Source organism: Vulpes lagopus, chromosome 2 (assembly GCF_018345385.1).
Source record: "Vulpes lagopus strain Blue_001 chromosome 2, ASM1834538v1, whole genome shotgun sequence".
Lineage (NCBI taxonomy): Eukaryota > Metazoa > Chordata > Mammalia > Carnivora > Canidae > Vulpes > Vulpes lagopus.
The window spans coordinates 25,691,650-25,710,307 of record NC_054825.1 but is presented as its reverse complement, the minus strand read 5'-3'; the positions used below and the strand labels follow the sequence as shown (position 1 = coordinate 25,710,307).

The following is an 18,658-nucleotide window of genomic DNA, read 5'->3' as shown; positions in this document are numbered from 1 at the left end:
TATTACATCTTTTTTTTTTTTTAAGTAGGCTCCATGCCCAGTGTGGAGCCCAAATGGGGCTCAAAATCACGACCCTGAGATCAAGACCTGAGCTGAGACCAAGAGGTCAGATGCTCAAGGGACTGAGCCACCCAGGTGCCCCAAGCCAGCATTACATCTTGATACCAAAGCCAGATAAGACATTATAAGAAAAAAAAATAACAGAACAATATCCGTTATGAAGATAGGTACAAAAATCCTCAAAAAAATACTAGCAAACCAAATCCAACAAAGTACAAAAACTACGATTCATTTTGATAGACACAAAAAGGAATCTGACAAAATCCAACACCCTTTCAAGATAAAAACATCCAACAAACTAGGAATAGAAAAGAATCTCAGGGGATCCCTGAGTGGCTCAGTGGTTTGCTGCCTGCCTTTGGCCAGGGGTGCAATCCTGGGGTCCCAGGATCGAGAGCCCCGCGTTGGGCTCCCAGCATGGAGCCTGCTTGTCCCTCTGCCTGTGTCTCTGCCTCTCTCTCTCTCTCTCTGTGTCATAAATAAATAAATAAATAAATAAATAAATAAATAAATAAATGAATAAATAAATAATTTTAAAAAAAAGAAAGGAATCTCAAATTAACAATGAAAAGGAACTTCCATAACCTGATAAAGGACATCTATGAAAAACCTGTAGTTAATAATGAAAGATGTAAGATTTCTTCCTAAGGTAAGGTAAAAGAAAAAGATGTCTACTCTCACTAGTTCAACTCAGTTCTGTACTGGACATTCTAGCCAAAATTAGGCAAGAAAAAAAGGTTTTCATATTGGTAAAGAAGTAGAAGTGTCCTTATTTGCAGATGACATGATCTTATATATTAGACTCACTAAAGAATTCACAAAAAAACAAAAAATTATTAGAGGCAACAAACCAAGTTGAAGAATACAAAATCAGTACATAAAAAAGCAATTGTATTTCCATAAACCAGCAAAGAATAATCCAAAAATGAAATTATGAAAACAATTCCAGGGGTGCCTGGGAGACTCGGTTAAACATTTGCCTTCAGCTCAGTCATGATCCCAGAGACCTGGAATCAAGATCCGTGTTGGGCTCCCTGCTCAGTGAGGAGTCTGCTTCTCCCTCTCCCTCTCTGTCTGTCCCTCCTCCTACTCAAGCTTAGTCTCTCTAATAAATAAATAAAATATTTTTTTAAAAAGAAAACAATTTGGGATCCCTGGATGGCTCAGGTTTAGTGCCTGCCTTCGGCCCAGGGCATGATCCTGGAGTCCCGGGATTGAGTCCCACATCGGGCTCCCTGCATGGATGGAGCCTGCTTATCCCTCTGCCTTTGTCTCTGCTTTTCTCTCTCTCTCTCTCTGTGTGTGTCTCTCATGAATAAATAAATAAAATCTTTTAAAAAAATCCATTTACTATAGTATCTAAAATCATAAAATACTTAATAAATGTAACAAAAGAAGTATAAGACTTGTGCACTGAAAACTACAAAATACTGTAAAAAGTGATTAAAGAAGATCTAAATAAATGGGAAGATATCCCATATTCATCGATCAGAGACTTAATATTGTTGAGATGACACTACTCCTTAAATTGATATAAAGATTGAATATAATCCCTATCAAAATTCCAAGTTAGCTTTTTGGTAGAAATTAACAAACAGTCCTAAAATTCTTATGTACATAGGTGGACCACAGAATTGCCAAAACAATCTTGAAAAGGAAGAACAAAACTGAAGGATTCACATCATCACTTCAAAATTTAAGACAAAGCCACAACAATAAAGACTGTGTAGTATTGACCTGAGTAGACAGATCAAAGGAATACAACTGGAATTGCAGAATTAATTATACACATCTATGACCAACTGATTTTGACAAGGGTATCAAGATCATTTAATTTGGAAAGAAGTCTTTTCAACAAATAGTGCCAGGATAACTGGATATCCACATGCAAAAGAATGATTTTGGACCTTCATCTTACATCATATAAAAAAAAAATTAGATCAAAATAGATCAAAAACTTAAACATAGAACATAAAACTATATAAAACTCTATATAAAACTCTCAAAAGAGGGACTCCTGGGTGGCTCAGCGGTTGTGTGTATGCCTTTGGCTCAGGGTGCGATCCCGGGGTCCTGGGATCGAGTCCCTCATCGGGCTCCATGTGAGGAGCCTGCTTCTTCCTCTCCCTATGTCTCTGCCTTCTCTGTCTCTCATGAATAAATCAATAAAAATCTTAAACAACAACAACAACAACAAAAGCCTCTCAAAAGAAAACGTAAGTGTAAATCTTTGTGACCTAAGATTAAGCAATGGTTTCCTAAATATGACCCTAAAAGCACAAGCAACAAAAGAAAATATAGATAAACTGGACTTCATCGATATTAAAAAACATTTGTGCTTCAAATGACACTACCAGGTAAATGAAAAGACAATCCACAGAATGGGAGAAAATATTTGAAAATTATGTAGCAGACATAGGTTTGGTATCTAGAATATATAAAAAAACTTATACAACAATCTAAAAATAAAACAACTAAAAAGATTTGAATAAACATTTCTCAAAAGAAGATATGCAGATGACAAAAACATTTAAAAATGCTCAACATCATTAATCATAAGGAAAATGGAAATAAAAATCACAATGAGATACCACTTCTCACACACACACTAGGACAGCTATAAAAAAATAACAAATAACAAGTTATGTGTTATTGTGAGGATGTGGAGAAATTAAAACCCTCATCCACTGATGGCAATAATGTAAAATGACACATCTATACCGGAAAACAGTCTGACAATTCTTCAAAAATAAGTTAAACATAAAGTTACTACATAAGCCAGCCAATCCCACTGCTAGATACATACCCAAAAAAACTGAAAACATGTCCACACAAACTTGTATGCAGTGGTCATAGTAGCATTATTCATAATAGCCAAAAAATGGGAACAATCCAAATACTAAGCAACAGATGAACAAAATGTGGTATATCCATACAATGGATTATTACTCAGCCATTAAAGTAATTAAGTTTGAGCCATGCTAGCACATCGATCAATCAAGAAAACATTAAGTGAAAGAGCCAGAAACAAAAAAGACCTGATATGATTCCATTTATATGAAATGTGTAGAACATTTGATTCCATACAGAAGAAAGTAGATCAGTGATTGCCAAGGGCTGAGGGAGGAAGGAAGGAAGGGTTATTTCTAGTGGGTAAGGGATTCCTTTTGGGGTTGATGAAAATGTTCTGGAATTAGTGGTGACGATTGCACAATCTTATGAATATACCATAACCAAGGAGTTGTACATTTTACAAGTGTAAAGTTTATGGTATATGAATTTTATCTCAATTTTTTAAATTACATTTTTAAAGTTAAGAACATCTGTTCAGGGATCCCTGGGTGGCGCAGCAGTTTGGCGCCTGCCTTTGGCCCAGGGCGCGATCCTGGAGACCCAGGATCGAATCCCACATCAGGCTCCCAGCGCATGGAGCCTGCTTCTCCCTCTGCCTGTGTCTCTGCCTCTCTCTCTCTCTCTCTGTGACTATCATAAATAAATAAAAAATTTAAAAAAAAAAAAAAAAGAACATCTGTTCATCAAAAGATTATTGAAAATAAAAGGCAAGACAAAAACTGGGACACAATCACAAATAACTCATGTCTACAAAGTAGACATTTATTCTCCTGAATAAATAAAAATCTTAAAAAAAAAAAAGGGTCCTTGAAGATGAAATATGCCATTTAAATATGAGTAAGATTTCCTCAAACTGACTTTCTTTTCATTCATTCATTTATTTGTTCATTCATTCATTCATTCAAGACACAGAGAAAGAGGCAGAGACATAGGTAGAGGGAGAACCAGGCTCCCTTCGGGGAACCTGATGCAGGACTTGATCCTAGGACCTCGGGATCACAACCTGGGCCAAAGGCAGACTCTCAACCATTGAGCCAGCCCGGCATCCCTCAAACTGAGTTTCTTATTACAGGATTTCATTGAATCAAACATCTGCTGTCTCTTCTCTCTCTTCCTTGCTAGCACCACCACTTTTCTATTTTACTTTAGGCAGGTTTTTAGAAGAAGCACAGAGGCAATGATAAAGAGAAATAAACTGAGAATGTTTTAAGATGCAGTATCTTCTTCTGAACAATAAAGTTTAGAGAATCTGTATCCCATAAAGTAGTACCACTACATATTATGAAAAGCACTTATATTTAGAGGAGACAAAGAATATCTATGATGTAAAAAAGGCATGTCACTGAATTTTTTAAATGCAACTTTCTATGTTGAAATAATTACAAATTCATATGCAGTAGAAGAAACAATACAGAAAGATTCCCCTTTTCCATTCACCTAGTTTCCCTCAATGAAAATATCCTGCATAATGGGGATCCCTGGGTGGCTCAGCTGTTTGGCAGCTGCCTTTGCCCCAGGGCGTGATCCTGGAGTCCGGATGGAGTCCCACATCGGGCTCCCTGCATAGAGCCTGCTTCTCCCTCTGCCTGTGTAAAACTTTAATACCTGTTTTTTATTTGAAGTTCAAAAAAAAATCATAACCACTTCTAATAGTAGGAGTGTGTCAAGCTACAGGTACTACAAAATAATTTTATACATGTATACAAATTCCTTTTTATTCCTTAAACATATATAATAATTTAAAAATTTAAGTAAAGAAACTATTATTATTCATCAAATTTAAATAAACCACTGATACGGCTTTGGAAGAGTAAAGTTCAATTAAAAAAATTTTGGATAAATATATAAAGAACTTCAGAGCAAAGTGGTTGCAATGTCTTATAAAATAAGGCAAAGGGGGATGCCCGGGTGGCTCAGCTGTTGAGCATCTGCCTTAGGCTCAGGGCATAATCCCGGGATCCAGGATCGAGTCCCACATCAGGCTCCTTGCAGGGAGCCTGCTTCTCCCTCTGTGTATGTCTCTGCTTCTCTCTCTGTGTCTCTCATGAATAAATAAAATAAAATCTTAAAAAAAAAAATAAGGCAAAGAACTGCTTAACCAAAAATTCACAAGCCCAATTATTTATCAAATTTCAGTTCAACATAACAAAAACTACTGCTGAATTCATAAGCTGTGTTCATATAGAAAGAACCAATTCACTTACAGAAATTCTTCTATACCAAAATCATCAAAATTTAAAAAGAAAAAAACCAAATACCTGACTTCAGCATCCTGATCACAAACATGGAGAGCAGATGAAAAATCTAATTGTTCCATTGTTGGATTTGGTAGATACAAATTCTGATCTATTCTGATCACTGTAAGATTCTAGGTGTTAAACAAGAAACTATTTAAGAAGTTAACTAACTTGCCTCCTTCAAGCCACTGTAACATCTGAGCAACTCAGCCTATCTTCTGACCATACAGCAAAACTATTTCAATGAAGGGTTTGGCCTGATGATTATCCTCACCCTAGAAGACTCAACAATCATAATAAGGAAATGGAAGAAGAACAACAGTCACATTCTAAAGACCAGTTTCTTAATAATGACTCATGACCATTATTTTTAAAAGACTAATATTAGCAAGAAAAAAGCCAGAAGTTAAAGTTTATTTACTTAACTAAAAATATTTAGCTTCTTCTAAAAAGGGAATTCCAAAGCATCACATACAATGTACATGACAAATGATCATCATAATCTGCCTAATTTAACCAATGATAAATTACCAACTCCAATAAATGTCTTTAATAAAAAGCCCTGGAAACAGAATATTCTACAAACTGACTTAACTAGAAAATGAAAATAAATTCCTTTTAAATGGTTTCTATTAAAATTTTTTAATTGGGATGCCTGGGTGGCTCAGCAGTTGAGCATCTGCCTTTGGCTCAGGGCATGATCCCAGAGTCCCAGGATCGAGTTCCACATCAGGCTCCCTGATGGAGCCTGCTTCTCCCTCTGCCTGTGTCTCTGTCTCTCTCTGTGTCTCTCATGAATGAATAAATAAATTCCTTAAAAAAATAAAAATAAATAAAAAATTTTAATTAACAAAAGCAAGAATTCAAGAACCCAAATTTTACATTAAAAGGAAATTCTGGGCAGCCCCAGTGGCCCAGCGGTTTGGCACAGCCTTTGGCCCAGGGTGTGATCCTGGAGACCCGGGATTGAGTCCCGTGTCGGGCTCCCTGCATGGAACCTGCTTCTCTCCCTCTCCCTCTGTCTCTGTCTCTGCCTCTCTCTCTCTCTCTCTCTCTCTCTCTCTCTCTCTGTCATGAATAAATAAATAAAATCTTAAAAAAAATAAAAATAAAAGGAAATTCTGCAATATGCTACAATATGGATTAACCTTGAGAACATTATGGTGATATAAGTCTGTCACAAAAAGACAAATACTGTATGATTCCACTTATATGAAGTACTTAGAGTAGTAAAAATTATAAAGACAGTATAATGGTAGTTGGTTGCCAGGGCTGGGAGAGGGAAGAACAGGGACTTATTGTTTAATAGTTATAGTATTAATTGTATAAAATGAAGTCATGGGGATGGATACTGGTGATGGCTGCACAACACTGTGACTTAATACCACTGAAGTATACACTTAACAGTTAAGTGGCAAATTTATATTATATATACTTTACCACAATAAGAAAAAAAGAAAAAAAGGTTTTAAATGATCTAAAAATTTAAATCCTTGAAGGGGTTTTTTCCTACTGTTTCTATTATTGTAGATTGCACGTTACCATATGAAGAATGTAAGGTGCAGAGCCAGTCTAAAATGTTCCAGGAAATATCATTCTAAATGAGTCAGAAGCACTCAGACTATGACATATTAAATACAATCAGGACACCTGATGTGTACTAGATGATCTCCATTGCATAATTCTAGTCCTTGTTTCCACTGATAAATATGTTACATCATAACCAAATGTATATAGTATAAAGACTACACAAATAATTGTATAAGTATAAAACACCTAAATATTTCCTCCTTCCTCTAACTTAGAAACAAATGAATATTTATGAGTTGTAGATTCCTGGAGTTCCCATACAACTTTTTAGCACTACCAGTACATCAGTGTTTCTACTTACACCTTGCTTTCCCAACACGGGAGGCAGAGATAGTTCTAGAAGGGCCCAAGTCTTTCCATCCTATTAATTTATGAAAAAGTGGGGGATCCCTGGGTGGCGCAGCGGTTTGGCGCCTGCCTTTGGCCCAGGGCGCGATCCTGGAGACCCGGGATCGAATCCCACATCAGGCTCCCGGTGCATGGAGCCTGCTTCTCCCTCCGCCTGTGTCTCTGCCTCTCTCTCTCTCTCTGTGACTATCATAAATAAATAAAAAATTTAAACAACAAAAAAAAAAAATTTATGAAAAAGTGTAAACTTCTAATTTCTGTCTAAAACCAAATGATTTCTAAATGCAGACCCTACTTCCACATATCTTAGCTACTAAAGATTAGGCAGAAACAGCCATTTAATATAATCGATTAATTGTAACAAATAAGGGGCACCTGGTGGCCTCAGTCAGTTAAGCATCTGCCTTAGGCTTAGGTCATGATCCCAGGGTCCTTGGACTGAGGCCCGCATGGGGCTCCTGGCTCACTGGGGAGTCGGCTTCCCCTTTCTCTGCCCCTACCCCCAGCTCATTCTCTCTCTCTAAAAAAATAGATAAATCTTTTTAAAAAGGTAACAAATAAATTTTAAATATTCACATTCTAAAAGTTTTATAAAGATTTATTTGGGGGGGGGGGAAGGAGAGAGAATCTTCAAGCACACTCCCTGCTGAGCATGGAGCCAGAGACCTGGGCCTCAATGTCACTAGCCATGAGATCATGACCTGAGCCAAAACCCAGAGGCAGCCACTTAAATGACTGAGCAACCCAGCTGTCTTACATTTTAAACTCTTAAAGGAAAAATGATTTAGAGAAAATGTTAAAGTCTTTTTATTTAAGATTTTTTTATTTATTTGAGACAGAGCAAGCTAGAGAGAAAGAGACCGAGGAAACAATGGGGGTGGGGGTGGGGAATGAAGAGGAGGGGGAGAGGGAGAAGTCCATACCCCGCTGAGCCAGATGCCTGCTAATACAGGGATTGATCTCAGGATCATGGCATCATGACCTGAGCTGAAGGCAGATGCTTAACCAACTGAGCCAGCCAGGCACCCCTATTGCTAATATCCAGCACTACTCACATTCAGTTTAATAAAGTAGCCAGTAGACATAATTTTAAAAATCTACTTAAAACTATAATTGGTTTGTGGCAAACGTGAATTAAGAATTTCATTCTTGTTGTTAACTAAGGTACAATTTTCTAGCATCTGAAGACTTTCTTCAGTTAAGGATTTTTATTAGTAGATATAAGAAACAACAAATTTCCTTTTAAAACATAGTGGCAGGGCAGCCCTGGTTGGCTCAGTGGTTTAGCGCCACCTTCAGCCCAGGGTGTGATCCTGGAGACCTGGGATCAAGTCCCACATCAGGCTCCCTGCATGGAGCCTGCTCCTGTCTCTGCCCCTCTCTCTCTCTCTCTCTCTTTCTCTGTGTCTCTTATGAATAAATAAATAAAAATCTTTAAAAACATGTATCTATATATGTACATATATATAATTACATATATATAACATACATATATATGTATGTGTGTATACACACACACACATATATGTATGTATGTATATATATAAAACATAGTGGCAGCAGTATGGTTAAAAGTCTAGATTCTGGGGGCCCCTGGCTGGCTCAGTCAGAAGAACCTGCAACTCTTGATTTTGGGTCATGAGTTCAAGGCCATGGTCAGTATAGAGATTATTTAAATAAATACTTTTTAAAAAGTCTAAAACTCTAGACTGGGATTGAACCACAAACTAGCTATATGCTGTATGTAAACTGCCTAACTTCTTTACACATTAATTTCATCATCTGTAAAATAAATATGTGCCCACTTTATAGAGATGTTTTGAGGATTAAATAGACAAAATACTTACCGATGATAGGCTTCTCGTCGATACTTTTTCAGGGAATGTTTATCCATGTTAGCAGGCATATCAGCTGCATTCTGTAACCGATCACTCCAGGAGGTTGTCATTTTATTTCAATTTTATGCTGAACTCTAGAAAAGAAAATCAGTAATTTAGTAGCTTAATATTGGTATCTATTTACTGTTAGGATTTTTTTTTTTTTTTTTTTTAATTAGAAAAACTCTAGAGGCATCTGGGTGGCCTTAACTCAGTTAAGAATCTGACTTCAGCTCAGGTCATGATCTCTGGGTCATGAGATCGAGCCCTGTGTTGGGTACCATGCTGAGCATGGAGCCTGCTTAAGATTCTCGCTCCATGGGCAGCTTAGGTGGCTCAGCGGTTTAGCACCGCCTTCAGCCCAGGGTGTGGTCCTGGAGACTCCACATAAGGCTCCCTGCATGGAGCCTGCTTATCCCTCTGCCTGTGTCTGTGCCTCTCTCTCTGTGTGTCTCTCATGAATAAATAAAGAAAATCTTAAAAAAAAAAAAAAAATTCTCACTCTTTCCGGACACCTGGGTGGCCCAGCAGTTGAGTGTTTGCCTTCGGCTCAGGGCATAATCCCAGGTTAGGAGATCAATTCCCACATCAGGCTCCATGTGGGGAGCCTGCTTCTCCCCCTGCCTAGGTCTCTGTCCCTCTTTCTGTGTCTCTCATGATAAATGATTTGAGCATCATTTCATGTACTTATTTGCCATCTGAATATCTTTATTGATGAAGTGTCAGTTTATATAAAAATATATAAATATATACATATTTTAGAGAGAGTGTGTAAGTGTGGGAGTGTGATGAGGCAGGAGAGAGAAATTCTTTTAAAGATTATTTATTCACGAGGAAAATGAAAATTACCACCACAATAAGATTCCACTACATACCTGTTAGAATGTTTAACTTTTTTTTTTTAAGATTTTTTATTTATTTATTAGAGAGAGAGAGAGAGAGAGAGAGGCAGGCAGAGGGAGGCAGAGGGAGAAGCAGGCTCCATGCTGGGAGCCTTACGTGGGACTCGATCCCAGGGCTCCAGGATCACACCCTACCTAGGCTGAAGGCAGGGCTAAACCACTAAGCCACTGAGGTTGCCCTAGAATGTTTAACATTTTTAAAAGATTGGCCATAACAGGGCAGCCCCGGTGGCGCAGCGGTTTAGCGCCGCCTGCAGCCCAGGGCGTGATCCTGGAGACCCTGGATGGAGTCCCACATCAGGCTCTCTGCATGGAGCCTGCTTCTCCCTCTGCCTATGTCTCTCTCTCTCGAATAAATAAATAAATAAATAAAAGAAGAAGACTGGCCATAACAGGGCAGCCCCGGTGGCTCAGCGGTTTAGCGCCTACTCCGGCCCAGGGCAGGGCCTGATCCTGGAGACCCCGATCGAGTCCCACATCGGGCTCCCTGCATGGAGTCTGCTTCTCCCTCTGCCTGTGTCTCTGACTCTCTCTCTCTGTGTCTCTCATGAATAAATAAATAAAATCTTTAAAAAAAAAAAAAAAAAAAGAGGGATCCCTGGGTGGCGCAGCGGTTTGGCGCCTGCCTTTGGCCCAGGGCGCGATCCTGGAGACTCGGGATCGAATCCCACGTCAGGCTCCCGGTGCATGGAGCCTGCTTCTCCCTCTGCCTGTATCTCTGCCTCTCTCTCTCTCTCTGTGACTATCATAAATAAATTTAAAAAAATTAAAAAAAAAAAAAAAAAGAAACACAAAAGTTAAAAAAAAAAAAAAAAAAAGACTGGCCATAACAAACTTGGTGAGGAAATAGAGCTACTAGAACTCTAAAACACCTTTGGTAAGACTATAAAAATGGTACAAGCACTTTGGAAAAGTTTTCTATTTCTTTAAATAAACATATAGCTACTTTATGTCCCAATCTTTCCACTCCTACATAATTACCCAAGAGAAATGAAAGCATATAGTCAGGCAAAGATTTACACACAAATATTCATAGAAGCTTTCTTTGTAATAGCCATAAACTAAAAATAATCCAAATGTCTATTAGCAGGTAAATGGATAAACTGTAGTACATCCATACAATGGAATACTACTATGCAATAAAAAGGAATGAACTACTGATGACGTGAATAAATCAGACACGACTGCATACTATATTTTATTGACATAAAATTCTAGAAATGCAAACTAATCTATAGTGACAGAAGATCAGTGGTTGCCTAGAGGGAAGTAATAAGGCAAAGAGGGACCCAGGAAAATTTGGGGGAGGGATATGTTCATTATCTTAATTATGGTGATTGTTTCACTAGTGTATATATGTCAAAACTTACTGTACACTCTAAATATGTGCAGTTAATGGTATGTATTTATATCTCAAAGAAACTTTTTTTTAAGTCTTTCCTTAAAAATCAGAGGTAGTAATTACACTAAGAAAAGATTTCCCCCACGTATTTTAATCTTTTATTACTTTCTCCAAATTATCTGTAGGAAAAATTCAAAGCACTTTCTTGGGTCATTCATGGACTAAATAAAATACATCTTATTTTAAAAATTCAAGTTATAGACTCTCAGCAAAGATAACATAAAACTTTAACTCAAATGTAAACATAAATGATTATTAAATAATCAAATTATGACTAATATGGGATAAAACCTGCCATGAGGTCTTTACAGTTAAATGAAGGGGGTAAGATTTTCTTAAATCATCTTCAAACAATTCATCTTATGACAATTTTACTATGATCTTACCTAACATATCATAACATTATACGACAGACTTTTGAACTATATACACAGAATCAACCTAATGCTTAACTAGTTTTCATAGTAATATTAAAATTAAAGATAAGGATGCTTTATAATCTGGCCAAAAGGGGTGGGGGCACCTGGGTGCCTCAGTCGGTTAGGTGTTTTTTGCCTTTGGCTCAGGTTATGATCCCAGGATCCCATGTGTGTTGGGCTCCCTGCTCAGTGGGGAGTCTGCTTCTCCCTCTCCCTGCTTTTGCTCTCTCATTCTGTCAAATAAAGTCTTTTTTTTTTAATTTTTTTTTAAATTTTTTTTTTTTTTTTTTTTATTTTATGATAGTCACAGAGAGAGAGAGAGAGAAAGAGGCAGAGACACAGGCAGAGGGAGAAGCAGGCTCCATGCACTGGGAGCCTGATGTGGGATTCGATCCTGGGTCTCCAGGATCGCGCCCTGGGCCAAAGGCAGGCGCCAAACCGCTGCGCCACCCAGGGATCCCAGTCTTTTTTTTTTTAAACAGACTTTATTAGCATCCTGGTGAACTTAAGCCTTTAAGATTTTTTTTTTTTTAAGATTTGATTTATTCATTCAAGAGAGACACACACAGAGAGAGGCAGAGACAGAGGCAGAGAGAGAAGCAGGCTCCATGCAGAGAGCCCGATGTGGGACTCGATCCCGGGACTCCAGGATCACGCCCTGGGCCGAAGGCAGACGCCCAACCACTGAGCCACCCAGGTGTCCCCAAATAAAGTCTTTTTTTTAAAAAAAGACAAATTTCCAAAAAGTAGGTAAATATTTCATTTGCCACCTAATTACAGTGTCAAGCTTAAGAGTAGTTTCTTTCAGTAAGGTATAGCAATAAATAATACTGAATAAAAAGTTCAAATTTTAATTCCTTTCAAACAACATGGTACAATTAGAAAATTGTTTCAATTTAAAATATACAGTCTGCAAAGTACTTGTACCTTAAGAGTAACAAATGAACTTTCAAGCATCTGAAATACTGTAGTTTTTTTACACTTCAAAAATATTTCACAGGTAAAACATACTCCGTTCCTTTCAACACTAATTCACCCTCCCCCCCAAAAAAGGGAAACCAGCTGCCTTAACAGCTCCAGGCAACTGCTAAAAACAGGAAGCAAAGAGTAACCGAAACTGTAGGGTAAACCTGATTAGCAAAACCCTTTTAAATGTTTCAGATCACATCAGTAATCCACTTGGAAAGAAGTAGCACTTATAAACACTGTGTAGCACAAGTCTATCTGGCAAAGTGTTATATACTGCATATTGAATCAAATAGTCATTTTTCAATGGAATGTCAATATAGATAATAGGGTAATGATAGCGGTACTAAATATGAACTCTCAGCATCTGACTAAACTTCACTGGAATTTATTCTGTTTTAAATATAAAACTTGACATTTCTAGGGATGCCTGAGTGGCTCAGTGGTTGAATGTCTGCCTTTGGCTCAGGGCATGATACTAGAATCCTGGGGTTGAGTCCCACATCGAGCTCCCTGCATGGAGCCTGCTTCTCCCTCTGCCCAGGTCTCTGCTTCTCTCTGTGTCTCTCATGAATAAATAAATAAAATATTTTTTTTAAAAAGCAAACTTGACATTTCTAAGTTTTATAATTAACCATTCTAAGGACACTGAACACTGCTCTGAAACTTGAATGAAAAGGATAATTTTGAATGGTGTCTTCAAATTTTCTCACCAGTCTGAATTTATTTTAATCTTCATAAATACAACTTTAGTTGTTCATTACACATATTAAACTGGTTTACGGGGCAGCCCCAGTGGCGCAGCAGTTTGGCACGGCCTGTAGCCTGGGGTGATCCTGGGGACCCAGGACCCAGTCCCATGTTGGACTCCCTGCATGGAGCCTGCTTCTCCCTCTGCTTGTGTCTCTGCCTCTCTCTCTGTCTCTCTGTGTGTGTCTCTATGAATAAATAAATAAAATCTTTAAAAAATAAAAATAAAAAAAAATAAACTAGTTTACAGAAAAAGAAGAGTTAAAGCTACATCCTCCATCTGTATGGCCTGGTACTATACCAAGTAGGCACACTATATTTGTGAATGTGTGTGCACACACATGTGTAAAGTATAAAATTACTTTATTATAGGGGCACCTGGGTGGCTCAGTTGTTGAGCATCTGCCTTTGGCTCAGGTCATGATCCTGGGGTCCTGGGATGGAGCCCTACATCGGGCTCCCTGCTCAGTGGGGTCTGCTTCTCCGTCTCCCACTGCCCCTCCCCCTGCTTGAGAGCATGCTCTCTCTCAATTTTTAAAAAACATAAAAGTATTTCCTTTGTTATGATACAAAAGACAAAATATTTCTCATGTGACCTTGTTTTCACTTTTCTGTTCTGACAACTTGGTTAACAGCTTTAAATGTACAATCTATATAGTTAATACAGGTTATATATGAACTATAGATATGTTGAACCAGAAGAATACTGACAATACTAAGTAGACAATAAGCCTTACCAGTTAGTGATGTGGACCATTTCTACCAAAAGGAAAATGCACATCTGTATAGTCACCTCTACCAACTGGTGCTGACAGAAAGGCAGAGGCTTCTTCTCTACTGCAACCCTGTGGGCATAACTCTCCACTGTGGGCATCTGTTTGGTAAGTAGGCACATTTTATACACAGTCCTTGACAACCCTATTCCTTGACCAACCAGCAAGTAAAGTAAGAAAGTATAGTGGTCAGTTATTTTAAACATTGTGTATGGCTTAGCGTCACCTCTGTAACATGACCACAAACAAACTTACAAATACACTCTCTAGAAAACAAGGGAGGGAAGTCAAATCCAAGTTTAGATTAATTAATCTAACAACACTAATGAAAATCTAAATCACTGTATTTATAGTTAACAGCAACGGGGCCAAGGGCAAGCTACCCCTAGACGGGGCCACTTTGGCATTAACATTATTTTGAGTTAAAAAGTATTTAGGGGATCCATGGGTGGCGCAGCGGTTTGGCGCCTGCCTTTGGCCCAGGGCGCGATCCTGGAGACCCGGGATCGAATCCCACGTCGGGCTCCCGGTGCATGGAGCCTGCTTCTCCCTCTGCCTGTGTCTCTGCCCCCCTCTCTCTCTCTCTGTGACTATCATAAATAAATAAAAATTATAAAAAAAAAGTATTTACAACACAGCAGATTCAGGAAAAGCTCTTTACCTCTCCCTCAAGTGCCTGTTTATACCAAGAAGAAAGCTATTAACGGAAATCCCTTACCTAAGACACTGACCTACATGAGGCAATCTTTGTTTTCCAACCATTACCTCTCACCTTCCCTCTAATGGTCTATTTCTACCCTTTGTATCCTCAGGCCCCTAACTCTCTCCTCAGGTCACACAAGCATCATGTTGCCTGTCTCTGAATTTCCATTGCTGTGTGGATTCCCCCTATGTATGCTATTAAATCTGATCTTCTCTTGTTAAACTGCCTCATGGCAATTTGTTTCTTAGTCCAGGTAGGACTTTGAAGGGCAAAGAAAATTCTTCCTTCCTGACAATAGTGTCACCTCTAATTCCAAGAACAGCACTTTGAAACAAACTTTAGCTTTGGAAGTATTTTTGTAACTTTTATTTCCTCTAATCATAAAATTCATGGAAGAAAATAATCACATAAAATATTTTAAGATAAAAAAAAAAATTTTAAGATGAAGTAGTCAATTTTCCCCAAAAAGACTCCTTAAAACTGTTGTATGTGAACTGTTAAATGTTTTTTACCTCTGCCTTTTGAATAGTTCATGACAGTTTTTTGTTCATTTTTCATTCCATTAGTTTCATTCACAGTTCTATCATTTGCCCTCAGTTATACTATACATTCCTGTAAAAGGCCAGCATTCATACTTCACACAAGTGATACAGCTAACAAATTCCAACTAATAAACTCACACTTACCTGTCTACACATATTACTTGCTATCTTCTTACCCTCCTTTTTCTCTTTTTGCACATTAACACTTTCAGACATGATGTATTTTGACAGTCAGACCTTTTCTCTAAAATGTAAGCTCCATAACGGTGAGATTTGTTTTGTTTGCTGCTATAAAGCCAGTTCAACAGATTTGATATATATAGGCAGAAACAAACGGAACTCCTAAACCTCTAGACTTGGAGGTCTTTGCTTTTTAGAAGCAATTCTTGTGTAAGCCTGAAAATGCAAGAATATTGCACAAGTTCCTTCTAATGCTCTAAATGAGTCTTTGTGAAATCTTACTTTTGGTTCAGAAACGCAAGAGATTCTTGGCTTCATTACCGTAATATTTTGCTAACATTTCGACATCAGGCCTTGGAACAAAAGGTTCCTTGTTCTCTGATGGAAAATAACAAAACTGAGAAGAGATCTTGTCAAGTGAGAAATGCAGTACCTGTTGCCTTGACAATTTGTTTTTCTCCAAGCAATAATATGCTCCAACTCTAGTCTGAAACTAACTGGAAAATACAAATTTAATCCATATGTTCCTAAGGTTCCTAAACATACAGAGACCTGAATTTTGTTATGTTCTCAATATTCTACTGCTGCTACTCCTAAAATTGTTACCTCAGCCATATCACACTGAATACTATATATATTTGTTCTACATCAGCATATGAAGGTTGCCTCTGAATGTTCTGAGTAATACCAGACCTTCAACAATAGCATGGTTATTGACACAAAGAACAAGCATGTAAAGAAAACATTTTTTTTAAGATTTCATATATTTATTTGACAGGGAGTGAGCACAAGCAGGGGGAACAGAAGAGGGAGAAGCAGGTTCCATGCTGAGCAGGGAGCCCACCCTAGGATGGTGACCTGAGGTGAAGGCAGACACTTTAAGCCACCACTCAGGCGCCCCTAAAGAAAACATTTTGAGGATATGTAGTATGTCATGTATTTATTCAAAATATTGCTAAAATTAACTATGGTCTTTCAAAAGCATAAAGGTAACTAAGTGTAACAGTTTTTACATTCAGCCAATATATAATGCGTCATACTTTCAGTAATGATTCTTGAATATTCTTTCATAAAGGAGGTACAAAAAATCTGTTTGATTTCAAAATGAACTAATTATTTTACTGACTAAGTTTCTGGCTCACCATTCAACTTTGTTTTACCTATTATCTTTCACCTCACAAAATACCAAAAAATAATAATAAAAATCAGAAATTCAGAAATAATCACCACAGTATTTCCACTTTTTGGTTTATAAATTCACATTTATGGATTAGTCTGCTTCTTTGGTAAAAATCCAGGGATATATGTAAGTTCAATGCCTTAATAACACTAACATAACAGCTAACACTAAGTGTTCACTTTTTTCATATTTTAAGCACTGTACATATTTTATCTGACTTCTCACAACCGTATGAGTTAGCTGCTATTATCTTTGTTATACAAAGACGAAAACAGTGTATTGGAGTTAAATAATTTGACCAAGGTCATAGAATTATACTTGTGATGAAGATTCTAGAGCCACACTGTCTGGACTCAAAACCTGGCCCAACACTAATTAGCTCTATGACTGAACAAATTCCACACTCCAGTTTCTTCCACACCAAAATGGTCCAACGTGGGGCAAGGATTCAATACATTAATAAGTGCAAGGTGCTAAAGAACAATGGCTGACACGTAGTGCTTAATAAATTATTATTTATAATGCTAGAGCGCACAATGTTTAACACTTGCAGCCTCTGCACAATGTACAACAGTAGTCCCCCTTATCCACGGTTGCCCTTTCCATGGTTTCAGTTACCCATGGTCAACTGCAGTTCCCAGAAGCAGATGATCCTCCTTCTACCATATAGTCAGAAGGTCGATAGTAGCTTAAGGTTACGTGACAATACCTATGCCATTTATTTCACTTCATCTCATTACATAGACATTTTTATCAGCTCATGTCATCACAAGAAGGGTGAGGACGGAACAAGAAGATACTTTGAAAAAGTACATTCATATAACTTTTATTATAGTTTTGTTCTATAAAACAACTGGCCTGCACTCTTCAAATACATCAGTATTATAAAAACAAACAAAAAGATGGACCTGCTGTGAATTAAAAGTAATTAAAGAGATACAGCAACTAAACGCAGTTTATGAGTGCCCAATTTATGAGTGAACTGTAAAGTTCATTTTTGGGCACCTGAGTGGCTCAGTTAAGTATCTGCCTTTAACTTAAGTCATGATCTCAGGGTCCTGGGATCTAGCCCCAAGGCTCCCTGCTCAGTGGGAAGTATGCCTCCCCCTCTCCCAACCCTCCTACCCCTGCTCCTGCTCTCTTGCTCCTCTCAATTAATAATCGTTTAAAAAAATGTTTAACAAAAAAGAAACCACTGCAAAATCATATGTATAATATATTAAGCAAGAATTTACATACTTTTATGGATATATACATATTAGTAAAAGTAAAAAAAATGCAAAGGGAATGATAATTATTGAATTCATGACCGTGTTTACCTCTGTAAGAGGGCAAGAAAGGGAAACAGGATCAGTAAGGATTCATATAGGCCTCGGCTGTATCTGTAATTTTTATCCCTCTGAAAAACATATATTGAAAAAAGAGACCACACAATTAGAAAATAGAAAAAAAGGGATGCCTGGGTGGCTCAGCGTTTGAGTGTCTGCCTTCGGCTCAGTGTGTGATCCTGGAGTTCTGGGATTGAGTCCCACATTGGGCTCCCTGCATGGAGCCTGTTACTCCTTCTACCTGAGTCTCTGCCTCTCTCTGTGTGTGTCTGTCATGAATAAATAAATAAAATCTTTAAAAAGGGAGGGGGGGCACCTGGGTGGCTCAGTGGCTGAGCATCTGCCTTTGGCTCAGAGCATGATCCTGGGGTCCTGGGATCAAGTCCCACATCAGGCTCCCTGCATGGAGCCTACTTCTCCCTCTGCCTGTGTCTCTGCCTCTCTCTCTCTCTCTGTCTCTCATGAATAAATAAAATCTTTAAAAACAAATAAAATAAAAATTTAAAAATATAGAAAAATATATAAATATGATGGTCTATAAGGTGATC

The 18,658-nt window shown here is 37.9% G+C and overlaps 1 protein-coding gene across 2 annotated transcripts in view; it reads right to left on the bottom strand.

Annotated features, from left to right (window-relative positions):
* The window catches only part of NT5C2 (5'-nucleotidase, cytosolic II), an 88,127-nt gene extending 69,949 nt beyond the window's left edge, over positions 1-18,178 (bottom strand). Inside the window, exons 1-2 of one of the 2 annotated variants that reach the window (XM_041742486.1) lie at positions 18,102-18,178; positions 8,936-9,060 (exon numbers count right to left, since the gene is read on the bottom strand). In XM_041742486.1, coding sequence (XP_041598420.1) covers positions 8,936-9,036 — 101 coding nt within the window. In that variant the 5' untranslated portion in view covers positions 9,037-9,060; positions 18,102-18,178. The remainder of the gene's footprint in view (positions 1-8,935; positions 9,061-18,101) is intronic. The other variant, XM_041742487.1, reaches the window with a different exon arrangement.
* Positions 18,179-18,658: the final 480 nt, after the last annotated feature.